The 13237-nt window shown below is 43.1% G+C and overlaps 1 protein-coding gene across 5 annotated transcripts in view; it reads right to left on the bottom strand.

Moving 5' to 3' along the window:
- Positions 1–257: 257 nt before the first annotated feature.
- SPDEF (SAM pointed domain containing ETS transcription factor) overlaps positions 258–13237 on the bottom strand; it is a 131908-nt gene continuing 118928 nt past the window's right edge. For all 5 annotated transcript variants that reach the window (XM_040424173.1, XM_040424171.1, XM_040424174.1 and 2 more), the window contains one exon: positions 258–1066. In XM_040424173.1, coding sequence (XP_040280107.1) covers positions 888–1066 — 179 coding nt within the window. In that variant the 3' untranslated portion in view covers positions 258–887. The remainder of the gene's footprint in view (positions 1067–13237) is intronic.

Here is a 13237-nt window from a genome sequence, read left to right as displayed (position 1 = left end):
CTATGGTGGCCTTTAGACTTAGTGTTAATGAAAATGCTATTTAATTTAATACATGTCAAAATGGGAAACAATTACAACATCTTTAGACGAATGAAGATATATTCCAGATATGCATAAATAGTGAGAAACAATAAAGATAGGACACATTTTTCCTACAATTTTTCTGAATCAAATGTATTTGACATTATTGTAATCTATATTAAACAAAGGAATAACTGATTGCATCCCATAGGAAATCAAATTTTTGCCAGCTTGCACCATTCCTCTCTATCTCTGCAGTCTGTACCTAACAATGAATTTATATATTTTAGCCATACACCCATATTGTCACTTTCTGGGTTAATTTATCAGGTTATATTACTTCAATAAATAATGCTTATAAAACATATTACTTCATAAGCTTGTATGGACTGTCTGACAAACATTCATTCACATCAATCTTTGCTCAAATATTGTAGGTGTTACAATATTATAGCAGTTAGCTCTTATTTTTGTATGCTTGCAATGCTTTTGGTCACTCTGTCCTGCTTTCTTCCCACCTCCCATTGTCCTGTAAGGTCATTAAGTCCAGTAGGTCTCACATCAGTGAGTACCTGTAAAGCAAGTATGTAGTGAAGAAGACTAAATTCACAGTTCAGACTATCCTGTGTTGCTTAACATCCTTTGAAACATGACATTTTGCAAACAGCATGTGTGTGATGTGCACCAGGGCTTGATCACAAAGAGCAGAATATATTGCTGTTTGTCAAAAATTATCTGTAGAAAATAGTCTCTACGAGAATGAGCCTGCTCCTCTAGTTACTCAGCACACAGAGTTTTTTGTCTTGTCAGCAATTTAATCATTTTAGAATTTCTTATCTTCTTTTACATCCTTGTTTGTGTAGATTTTATAGTGGTTGCACAAACTGATAAACAAGGCGTTGAGATACATCAGGCTTACGGATGATGCCTTTTTTGTAGTACTGCCGAATAGAACGGCTTAGTTTATCGTAGTTCATTGCTGGACGGTTTTTTCTGATTCCCCAAAGTCGTGCAACTTGGGCAGAGTCTTCAATTTTAAAGATACCTGAAAAAAGTAGACTGACAAAATGAGATGGGGTATATGAAAATATACAATGTTAAGACCAATCTATTTTGTAAAATATTTATACAGTAGTTCCTAGTGTTGGGCGAATATCACGTGTGCTCGAGCGCATTTAAATCTAATTTAGCCTCTATATCTGAAAAGTTTCTTGTGGGAATTGAACTCACAACCTTCTACATTACAGCTAAGAATGTTAAACACTACACTATAGAACTGCATGGCCAGTTAATTATAAAAAATAAAAATAAATAAAATAAATATGAGACTTCTGCTGTATAGGAATACTTACTAGTAGTAAGTTTTTCTATAGAGCAGAAGTCTCATATATGATTTTTTTTTTTTATGCAACCGGCCATGCAGCTTTATTGTGTAGTGGTTAACATTCTGGGCTGTAATGTAGAAGGTTGAGAGTTCAAATTCCATCAGAACCTTTTCAAAAATGGAGGATAAATTAAATTATTTTATTTTTTTAGTAATTGAATTTTTTTTTAATTACTAAATATATATATATATATATATATATGTATATATACAGTCCTGATCAAAAGTTTAAGACCACTTGAAAAATGGCAAAAAATCTTATTTTACATTGTTTGATCTTAACAAGGTTCCAAGTAGAGCTTCAACATGCAACAAGAAGAAATGAGAGTGAGACCAAAAAAATTTGAGCATTCAATTAATTGAAAATAACGATTAAACTGAAACAGGCTGTTTTTCAGCTGATCCAAATTTTAGGACCACATGCCTTTAAAAGGCCAAATCTGTGCAAAGATGTGGATTCATTGTCATTTTCTGTCAGGTAGTCACACATTGTGATGGCAAAGGCAAAAAAACTCTCCCTTTTTGAACGTCGTCGGGTTGTTGAACTGCACAAGCAGGGTCTCTCACAGCGCGCCATCGCTGCTGAGGTGGGACGCAGTAAGACAGTCATTTGGAATTTATTAAATGATCCTGAGGGTTATGGAACAAAAAAGTCAAGTGGAAGACCCAAAAAAATTTCATCAGCACTGAGCCGGAGGATCCAATTGGCTGTCCGTCAAGACCCTGGACGACCCTGGACCCAAATTAAGGCCCTGAGATGTTTAACCTTGATGGTCCTGATGGTTTCCAACATTACTGGCAGGACAAGCAGATCCCACCTGAGATGTTTTCTACGTGCCACAGTGGAAGGGCGCCATAATGGTCTGGGGTGCTTTTTCCTTCAGTGGAACAATGGAGCTTCAGGAAGTGCAGGGGCGTCAAACGGCCGCTGGCTATGTCCAGATGTTGCAGAGAGCCTTCCTCATGACTGAGGTCCCTCGTCTGTGTGGTAACGACTGGGTTTTTCAACAGGACAACGCTACAGTACACAATGCCCGCAGGACAAGGGACTTCTTCCAGGAGAATAACATCACTCTTTTGGCCCATCCTGCGTGTTCCCCTGATCTAAATCCAATTGAGAACCTTTGGGGATGGATGGCAAGGGAAGTTTACAAAAATGGACAACAGTTCCAGACAGTAGATGGCCTTCGTGCGGCTGTCTTCACCACTTGGAGAAATGTTCCCACTCACCTCATGGAAACGCTTGCATCAAGCATGCCGAAACAAATTTTTGAAGTGATAAACAATAACGGCGGAGCTACTCATTACTGAATTCATGTTTGGAAGTTGGATTTCTGTTTTGGGTGGGTTTAGGTTTTTTTTGGAGCTGTGGTCCTAAACTTTTGATCAGCTGAAAAACAGCCTGTTTCAGTTTATTCGTTGTTTTCATTAAATTGAATGCTCCCATTTCTTCATGTTGCATGTTGAAGCTCTACTTGGAACCTTGTTAAGATCCAGCCATGCTAAATAAGGTTTTTTGCCATTTTTCAAGTGGTCTTAAACTTTTTATCAGGACTGTGTATGTATGTATATATATATATATATATATATAAATATATATAAAATCATACTTCTGATATATATGAATGCATAATATGTGGGAAACTACTACTGATGTTTTAGCCATAATATATTTACAAATATTATAATATATTATATATTCTAAATATATGATAATATATGTAAATATATCATGGCTAAAAACTTATATATGTTTAAATTAAATTTTGCCTCTATTTCTGAAAAGTTCCTGACGGGATTCAAACTCACAACCTTCTACATTACAGCCCAGAATGTTAGCCACTACACTATAGACCTGCATAGCCAGTTACAAAAAAAATAAAAATATGAGACTTCTGCTGTATAAAAATACTTACTTCAAATTTTTTCATTTTTTTTTAAAGGTAACTGGCCATGCAGCCAGCTCTATAGTGTAGTGGTTAAGATTCTTGGCTGTGATATAGAAGGTTCTGAGTTAAAATCCTGCCAGAAACTTTTCAGAAATAGAGGCTAAATTATATTTAAATACGCTGGTTGTCCCCAAGCACTGACTCCATATATGGACATAGCTATATATGAAGTCAGAGCAGGGACTCCTAAGCAGACTTGGGTGCTCTGTCGAGCATCGGGGAGTGTTCTACTCAAGCACACAAGCACTTTGGTGCTCGACCAACACTACTAGTTCCCCTCATGCACAGTCATAATACGGATCTATATAGTACAGATGATTAATATGCTGCCAATATTGTAACCTGTGGAATAGGCTGGTTGATTTATTGAACAATTTCAAGAAGGGTCAGTCTAATTCCTTTCTTAAAAGCAATAATATCATAAGTTATGGGTAGTAGATTTCTAGAGATAGGCCACTGATCCAGAGATTCATTTGGATTGCCATATTTGGACTCAAGACTGATTTTTTTTACTTTAGTATGGTGTAATTGACAACCATGTCATAATGGTTTTTGCTTTCCTCCCATCAACACAGTAGAATTATAGGTTGGACTTGATAAACTTGGGTGATATACTATTTATCAGTACCTCGACAACGGTTTTATCAGAAACAATTGATCACCTAAAGCAAGGCTTAGATGATTTCTAAAGCCAGCCATACACATTCTGTAGTCGTCGGCAGAACGATGGTTTGGCTGACAGCTCTCTTTCCCATCTCCCTTCTGACATACACAAACACATTTGGTTAAGCCGAATGTGTAAGTGAATTCAATGGGAGAGAGCAAAAAACCATTGCCAGACACTTTTGGCAGCATCTTATTTTCTGGGAGAACAAAAGGTTTGGGCAAAAATATTAACTTTACCTGATCTTTCTCTGCAAAGTTGGCGTCAGCACCCGGCATACCTGGGCAAGGGCCGGGGCCCACAGCTCCTCCGGGGGCCCACAGCACAGCTGCCAGAGGCCAGAAGCAATGAGCGCTTCCATCAATACAGACAGAAGCGCTCATTCTTGGGCTCAAGGTTGTGAGCCAAAACCAGGAGTGGATACTACAAAGCTATAAGAGACAGTATAATGGAAAGATTTCCTCCTATGTTTTGGACCCGTCACTGATTGAAAAGACTGATCAAATAACTGATGTGTGAATAAGGCCTCATGCAGATTATGGTACTTCATTGAGGCAGCATGTAACACAAACTCCTAGGGACTACAGATTGTAAAGAGTATGTGCACATGACATTACCATGTTCATGAGCTTTGAACATAAGTAGTTTTTAAAAACGGGTTTGATATATTTTAATACAACACGTTTTTATATAGTTCATAATAACTGCCTGTTCATATTATAAAGTCCACTGCTTTCAAATTATATACAGTATATATGGGGTCATTTATCAAACTGGAGCTGTCGAAAATGAAAGGTAGAATCTGATTGGTTGCTATGGGCAACTAACTAGTTCTACTTTACACCAGTTTGATAAATGACCCCAATACTTTTCACAGTGAACTTTTGATGCAGTTTTGCATGGATTTTTATTGTTTTGCCAAAATCAGGAGTAAATTCTAAACAGAGAAATCACATTATCAATGTAACTGTTTATCTAGAAAAAATGCCTTTTCCCAGCCCTGTTATGCCTTACATGGTTTATTGGGTGCTGTGTAATACTATATTGTATTTTATCTGCAGCATCTGCTAAACTAGCTGAGCAGAGCTTAACCCATGGCTATTATCTGATTGATGCAGTGTTTTGTTTTTTTCAGAGAAGGAGTTGACACAGCCTCATGAATAAAACTTATGGCCAGAAGCAGCAAACAAACAAACAAACCAACAAACCCCTAATGACCTTTCTAGATGACCCCCATTCCAGTGGTGCAGCTCCCAGCGGTCTCCACCAGACCAGAGGCAATGATGACCCATTATTGTTCATGAGAGCATTACAGTCAATAAATGGCCTCAGTGATTATGTGTGGAAGACCTACAGGCCATGGCAGAGCAGTGAGAAGTTGTCACTGGCTGTGGGTGTGGAATCACTGTGCTAACAAACTGGGTTAACTTTGGGTTAGACCTAAGGGCATTATTCTGGCCCCTGATTTTCACCCTTTGGCCCCTATACAGGGATCTGGTCTTCGCTGCAAGGGAAACACCAGGCTGCACCTCTTGGAAGTCCAGGTGTAGTTGGTAGTTTACCACAGGGGTCAGAGACACCAGTGTGAAGCAGGCAATACTCGTAGTCAAGAAACAGGCAGAAGTCAGGGCAGGCAGAGTACATGCCTATGAAACAGGTCCAAGGTCTCGGCAGGCAGCAAAAGGTCAATGTGGCAAAACCAACCTCGCCACTGGGTTTTGGAGAGGCCTGTTTATCAGCCTCTTGCCTCAGGATTATGGCCCATACTATCTTTTAAACCCCTTAACCTATTCAAGTGAATTTTAGATAGGTTTGTCCCCAAGTTATACTGTTTAAATTGATGTAAGTTATATGTATGGCCAATGTAAACTCACAAAGTTGTAACAATTTATAATAAGTGTAACTTGTCAGCTTGGGAGGAATATGCTGGGTGTGTTTCTATTGTGCCATTGTCCCATTGTGTGTTTAAATGGTGATGTCTGTCCTGTTATATCCACATGTGTATTGGTGATTCCTCTTTGTCTTGAGAGATATTTGGATTACGCCTCAGGTGTCTCCAGGGCAGAGAGGAGGAAACCATGATGCATTGTGGGGATGTATTGTCTCTGTAAAACCTGCTTGAGCCAGATTGCCATGCTGCCAGCCAGGGCCCAAAAGATACTTTTACAAACTTTTCAACCCCTGGTCTGATTCATGCCATTTTGTAATATGTTGTTCCCCTGAATGGATTGATTGTGAATATGTAATTTGTATGTGAATGTGATGTATGGTTTTAGAGTTATGAAAGTTAGGTAGAAAGTATGTTTTAACTGTATGTGTAATTGAGTTTCCTCTCAGGATAAGAGGAGGGAATATGTGGGATGTAACTGATATGTGATTGGTTGTTTTATACCTCCTGTGGGCGGTCCTGTATTTGAAAAGACTGTAATAAAAACCAGGCTGGGTGTACCAGCACCTCAGACCACTGCTTGACCCTCAACACGGAGCCTTGTCTCGTTATTGGGGGGATCCGCTGTATGCTGTTAGAGACTGATTGCCAGGAGTGTAAGCTGATTCCTGTTCGTCTGCTAGCAGCTATTCGTGAGGTTCCAGTTTGGAGTGCTATTTTGTATCCAGTTCGGGAGGTTGGTGTCCTGCAGTAGCTGTGCCTGTCTCTCAGAAAGGGGCACATCGCCTAAACGGATTTTAACCCCTTGTCTGCTGAAACGGTCCGTTACATTGGTGGCAAGCAGCGAGATCGTTCCTACAGCCAGAAGGACAACTACAGGAGACACCATTTCTTTGGATTTTACAACTTAAGGGCAACGCATGTCTCAGTACAGCGACCCTAAAAGCACCAGGATGGAACCAGCAGTGGAGTACAGATACTCTGTGGAGGAATTTGACCGTATGATGTGGTTGCGGCTGAACTTCTTCTGACCCAATCCAGCTGAGAAATACGTGAAGTTCGTGAGGAGTCTAGTGTTCAAGACCCTACTATACCGGGCAGAAGGTGACGGTCAGCTGCCACGTTGGGTGGACCTCCACCGGAAGTTACAGTTGCGGGACAGAGAGAGCTCAGTCTCCCCTCCCCAGCGGCAGAGTGTCCAGCAGGGAATCGGGAGCCCAGTCTCCATTCCCCAGCGGCAGTGTGAATTGCAGGGAATTGGGAGCCCAGTCTCCATTCCCCAGCGGCAGTGTGAAGTGCAGGGAGAGGAGAGCAGCGTCCTCCCTCTCCAGCGGCAGGCTGAGTTACAGGGGGCAGAGGTAGTTGTTCCTGCCCCCCAGCAGCAGAGTGATATGCCGGGAAGGCAGTGTGAAGTGCAGGGAGAGGAGAGCAGCGTCCTCCCTCCCCAGTGGCAGGCTGAGTTACAGGCGGCAGAGGTAGTTGTTCCTGACCCCCAGCAGCAGAGTGATATGCCGGGAAGGCAGTGTGAAATGCAGGGAGAGGAGAGCAGCGTCCTCCCTCCCCAGCGGCAGGCTGAGTTACAGGGGGCAGAGGTAGTTGTTGTAATATCACCGACGGGGCGGCCTCTTGCTCGTCTGCCGCGATCCCCTGCGTTCCACTGTGGAACGCGGAAGTCGTGCGAACTCCAGGGAGTGGCGTGACGGATGCGTTCCAGGGTGGAACGCGGAAGTCATCCCGACCAATCGGCGAGCGCTGCGCACTTCCTGGTTTTACTTAAGGGCACTCGTGAGGCGGCATGGCGTGCTGTGATTATTGTCAGAACGCCTGCTGCCTCACGAACCTGTATTGGACATTACACCAAACCGGAACCTGCTCCTTCCACACCTGTCATCTGGAAGACGGACCCTGCTCTCTCCACACCTGCCATCTGGAAGACGGACCCGCTCAGTCCTCAGACTACAGCCATCCGGGAGTCTCCCCCATCACACAGCTACTGCCAATCGCAAGTACCCTTCAGGAGAGAGAGCGCTTCTCCTCTGCCTGCTTGCAGGCTATATCCACTGCATAAATGTGTTTCATCTACTAACCACCGTCTATGAAGCAATAGTACTGTGGCGTACCCTAACATTATCCCTGCTGCAGCCACTATATAAATGTGTTTCATCTACTAACCACCGTCTATGAAGCAATAGTACTGTGGCGTACCCTAACATTATCCCTGCTGCAGCCACTGCATAAATAGTGTTTCATCTACTAACCACCGTCTATGAAGCAATAGTTCTGTGTTGAATTATGGGTGTGTTCCGTGATCACGTGATGGTAGAATCTCTAACTCACCTTTAAGACTGTGAGTGACGCCTGAGATTCATATCTGATTGATCATATAACTCCGCAGTTGCGATCCTCTATTGAAAAACCTGCAGACGTGACAGTTGTTCCTGCCCCCCAGCAGCAGAGTGATTTTTGGGGAATTGGGAGCCCAGTCTCCATTCCCCAGCGGCAGAGTGTCCAGCAGGGAATAGAGAGCCCAGTCTCCTTTCCCCAGCAGCAGGACACTGTATTGGGAGCGGAGACGGTCGGTCGCCCTCCCCAGCGGCTGGAAGTATGTATGGGAGAGGAGCTCGTTACCCCCTCTCTCCAGCGGCAGCTTAACGCACCAAGGGGAGACAGTAAGCCCCACAACAGTGCAGATGGGACCGTGGTCTCTGCACTTACAGCACAGGGGGTAGAGACAGTCTGTCTCCCCCTCCAACAACCAGACTCTAAGCCAGGGAGCAACACAGAGACCGGGAGTACCAGCTTCCAACATAACCTTGGTGGACTCACTGGACAGAGACAGGCTACCAAATGCAACAGGTCCAGTATTGGGTTGTGGGTGGGCTGCCAGACTAACTCAGGTACTGACCGGCGTGAGGTCAGGTATCTGGTTAGTCTTCCCTGGGGGGGGGGAGATGTGTGGCGAAACCAACCTCGCCACTGGGTTTTGGAGAGGCCTGTTTATCAGCCTCTTGCCTCAGGATTATGGCCCATACTAACTTTTAAACCCCTGAACCTATTCAAGTGAATTTTGGATAGGTTTGTCCCCAAGTTATACTGTTTAAATTGATGTAAGTTATATGTATGGCCAATGTAAACTCACAAAGTTGTAACAATTTATAATAAGTGTAACTTGTCATCTTAAGAGGAATATGCTGGGTGTGTTTCTATTGTGCCATTGTCCCATTGTGTGTTTAAATGGTGATGTCTGTCCTGTTATATCCACATGTGTATTGGTGATTCCTCTTTGTCTTGAGAGATAATTGGATTACGCCTCGGGTGTCTCCAGGGCAGAGAGGTGGAAACCATGATGCATTGTGGGGATGTATTGTCTCTGTAAAACCTGCTTGAGCCAGATTTCCATGCTGCCAGCCAGGGTCCAAAAGATACTTTTACTAACTTTTCAACCCCTGGTCTGATTCATGCCATTTTGTAATATGTTGTTCCCCTGAATGGATTGATTGTGAATATGTAATTTTTATGTGAATGTGATGTATGGTTTTAGAGTTATGAAAGTTAGGTAGAAAGTATGTTTTAACTGTATGTGTAATTGAGTTTCCTCTCAGGATAAGGGGAGGGAATATGTGGGATGTAACTGATATGTGATTGGTTGTTTTATACCTCCCTGTGGGCGGTCCTGTATTTGAAAAGACTGTAATAAAAACCAGGCTGGGTATACCAGCACCTCAGACCACTGCTTGACCCTCAACACGGAGCCTTGTCTCGTTATTGGGGGGATCCGCTGTATGCTGTTAGAGACTGATTGCCAGGAGTATAAGCTGATTCCTGTTCGTCTGCTAGCAGCTATTCGTGAGGTTCCAGTTTGGAGTGCTATTTTGTATCCAGTTCGGGAGGTTGGTGTCCTGCAGTAGCTGTGCCTGTCTCTCAGAAAGGGGCACATCGCCTAAACGGATTTTAACCCCTTGTCTGCTGAAAACGGTCCGTTACAGTCAATATGGGCAGAAGTTAGTACAGTCAGGCAGTACAGCACATCTTACATAGAGACTAGCAAGCTAGATACCTCTATTGCTCAGGCACCCTACCCTAGGGGAAGTTGTCTTAAATACCCACAGATGGCCAGCCATAGGCTGGAACAGATCAGGGTGCATGCATGCTGGCCCTTTAAAAGTCATCAAGGGCACGTGCCCTAAGAACAGGGGAAGGATGGACTTAGTTGGCAGGAGCAGGGAACGACCTGCTCTAAGAAGAAGCCACGTAGGATTGGCAGGACTGGCGGAACTGGGGCTTCAGAATCTCAGAAGCAGGAAGAGGGTGAAAGATGCAGCGCCTGTGCCCACCCCAGAAAGCAGGATGGTGGTGGACATGGAGTGTTGCCATAACAGCCCTGATATGCCATTTTTTGCAAATGTTGCCACTAAAGTTATTGATTTGGCTGCAGCAGTTTCATGACCCAGATAGTTGCCAACCAGAATTTAAATTTTTTCTTGACAACTTATCCCAAAATCACGGACAGCCAACATTTTTTATGGACAAATTGGCAAACCATAGTGAATTATAAAGATTATGTATATACATGTCTATAGGTCAATATACTGATAAGAACCCATTACCAGCATATACTATGAGCTGTAAAATAATCATATTTGCCACCAAAATAATCTAGTCAAATATCACCAGCCTCAAAAAAACAAACAAACATGGACACATCTATTTAATTTCATGGACATAGCAAAAAAGTCTGGAAATTCCTGGATGGTTGGCAACCCTGATCACTTTCAGTCCAATGGGGACCACATCGGAGCCACATTGCTGGAACAGAGGTTGTCTGGAAAGGAGCATGTTTTTTTTTTTAAAGATTTTTTAACACACTGTTACAGGTAATTGGTTTAATTAAGATGAAAAACATAGTACATAACATAGTAACATAGTACATAAGGCCTAAAAAAGACATTTGTCTATCCAGTTCGGCCTGTTATCCTGCAAGTTTATCCAGAGGAAGCCAATTTTCCCCACTTTCCTTCCCGACTCCAATCAGGCAATCAGACTAACTCCCTGGATCAACGACCCCTCTCTAGTAGCTATAGCCTGTAATATTATTACGCTCCAGAAATACATCCAGGCCTCTCTTGAATTCCTTTATTGTACTCACCATCACCACCTCCTCAGGCAGAGAGTTCCATAGTCTCTCTGCTCTTACCATAAAGAATCCTTTTCTATGTTTGTGTACAAACCCTTTTAAAACTCTACATTTTTTTTATTGTATTATTTTTGTGTCATTTTTTATTTGTTCACTTTTTAAGTTCTTTGGTTTCATACCGTGCATTTTGCAGAGGCTTAACCCCCTGTAAACAGTTTTGAACTTTTATGACATGCGTGCTTCTATTTTAGAAGTCTATGAAGTGTGACAGAAAAAGCTGAACAAGTATGCTTTAAATTCAATGTTGATGGAGATGCAAATGTAACACCCCAGAGTTGTGTTACGAAACTCTTCTACCCTGCTACAATCTCTTAAGAGCATTCACATTGTCATCTTGTGTAATTTCACATAATATCCTCACGAATGTGCATTGAAAGACTTGTTACATATATATTGTTGTCATTCTTTATGTTCACCAGCAGGTGGCAGCAATGTGTTAGCAGGGACTTAAGCCAGTTTAGTGTTCCTAGGCTGGAATAGTACATTCCAGTTTAGCTCCCCCCTCTCTGAGCAGAGTGGATTATTCCATATCCTGCCTCATGGGGAGAGAAGGAAGTTAAGCTAGTGTGCCAGCTATCCAGGCTAGCTCCCAGGGAGCTCCCAGATATAGGGATCCAAAACCAGGATCTTGTCTCGGCTGAGACAATTGATTATCATCCCCAGCCTGAGCCTTGCAGCCTCAGCTGGAAGAAAGCAAGCAGCCACCTCCTGTTACAGGAAGAAGCATACCCTGAGACAATAGCTGTGAGTACAGACCAGAGACCCAGGAGAAGCCAAATTCCTCCTCAGCTAGTCAGTCCCCAAGACAGCAGAAGATAGTCAGTGCAGAAGATAAACTACTGCCACATTACAGAGCAACAAGAAGACGTCCTTTCCTGCAAAAGCTCCAGGCACATGATAGAGCAGAAGATAATTTCCTGCCACACATTGCTGATACCTGCTGGGACCAAAGACTATTGCTGTATCTCGCTTGGATCAAAGCTGCAACTAGTAAAGACACGTTTGAACTTTATCAAAGGTCTGGATCTCAATTACTGCTTCAAGTTCCTCAATTACTCCTACTAGCACCACACTCATTTTATTGCAAGTGAGCCAGGATCCAGGAGTCCAGCCGTACCCATATAGAAAACACCTTTGACACTATTGCCATTACCACACAGAGACATTACACCACTCTGGCATTCCTAACCTGGTACGTGAGTTACAACACCTTAAAGGGCCCTGTGTTAGTACCCTGTGCACGCTGCAATTTGCGTCACGAACAAAACTATAAACTATCACTTACACCTGACCCAGCCATTGCATATTATTGGCGTCAGAGTGCATACCCCCAATCCGGCTCTATTGCACAAGCATCAGCACTAATGGGCCCATTTATAGGGACCAATGATCAGCCAAAGGATTGTTAATATGATAGTTTCTCCCCAATCATTGCTCAGTGTAAACATGTCCAGTGTACAAATGACAAACGAGCAACTGGGAATGAATCATCATAGGAACCACTTAGGGAATCAACTGAATATTCCTTATCCATTTTCCAAAAGAGCAACCAAAAGCTGAAGGGACGGGGAGCAGTGAAACTGCACCTGTGTACAGCATGACACCATATGGTACGAACAACCCAGTATATATTCAAGTATAGACACTCATGGGCTGTTTTCCCTGTCAATCATTCAGGAGGCGAGACATGACTTGCAAATGTCCTCCTACTGCAGCGTCCCACACCAAAGCACCTTAAACACCTACACCATCAAAGGCACCTTCACTTCCATCTGGCTGGTGTTCCCTGCAATCAAGAGTGCCCCAGAGGATTTAGTGCTGTCTTCCCATCCACTGCACTGCTGGCCCAGGGAGGCTCTGCTAACCGTTAGTAAATGAACCACTACCCCCATCGGCCCAGCGTAGCCTCAAGTGTTTCCCCTGCGGTCTGGCACGTTGCACTACTAGCTACAAAGTCCCAGGCAGATTGATGGAACGTGATGTCAATCATCCACCAAGGGAGGCACAGCTCTCTTGTCCAGTATGATTGGCTTATCAAATAGATATCCCTCTGTTGAGATAAAATATATGACTCACTATTATCAGCTGAAGTAATCAGCGGGTATCGCAAATTCTCAGAGTGGAATTACCGTAACAT

The sequence above is a fragment of the Bufo bufo genome, chromosome 3 (genome assembly GCF_905171765.1).
Source record: "Bufo bufo chromosome 3, aBufBuf1.1, whole genome shotgun sequence".
Lineage (NCBI taxonomy): Eukaryota > Metazoa > Chordata > Amphibia > Anura > Bufonidae > Bufo > Bufo bufo.
Note: the sequence above shows the minus strand (reverse complement) of the source record. Positions and strands in the feature narration are given on the sequence as shown.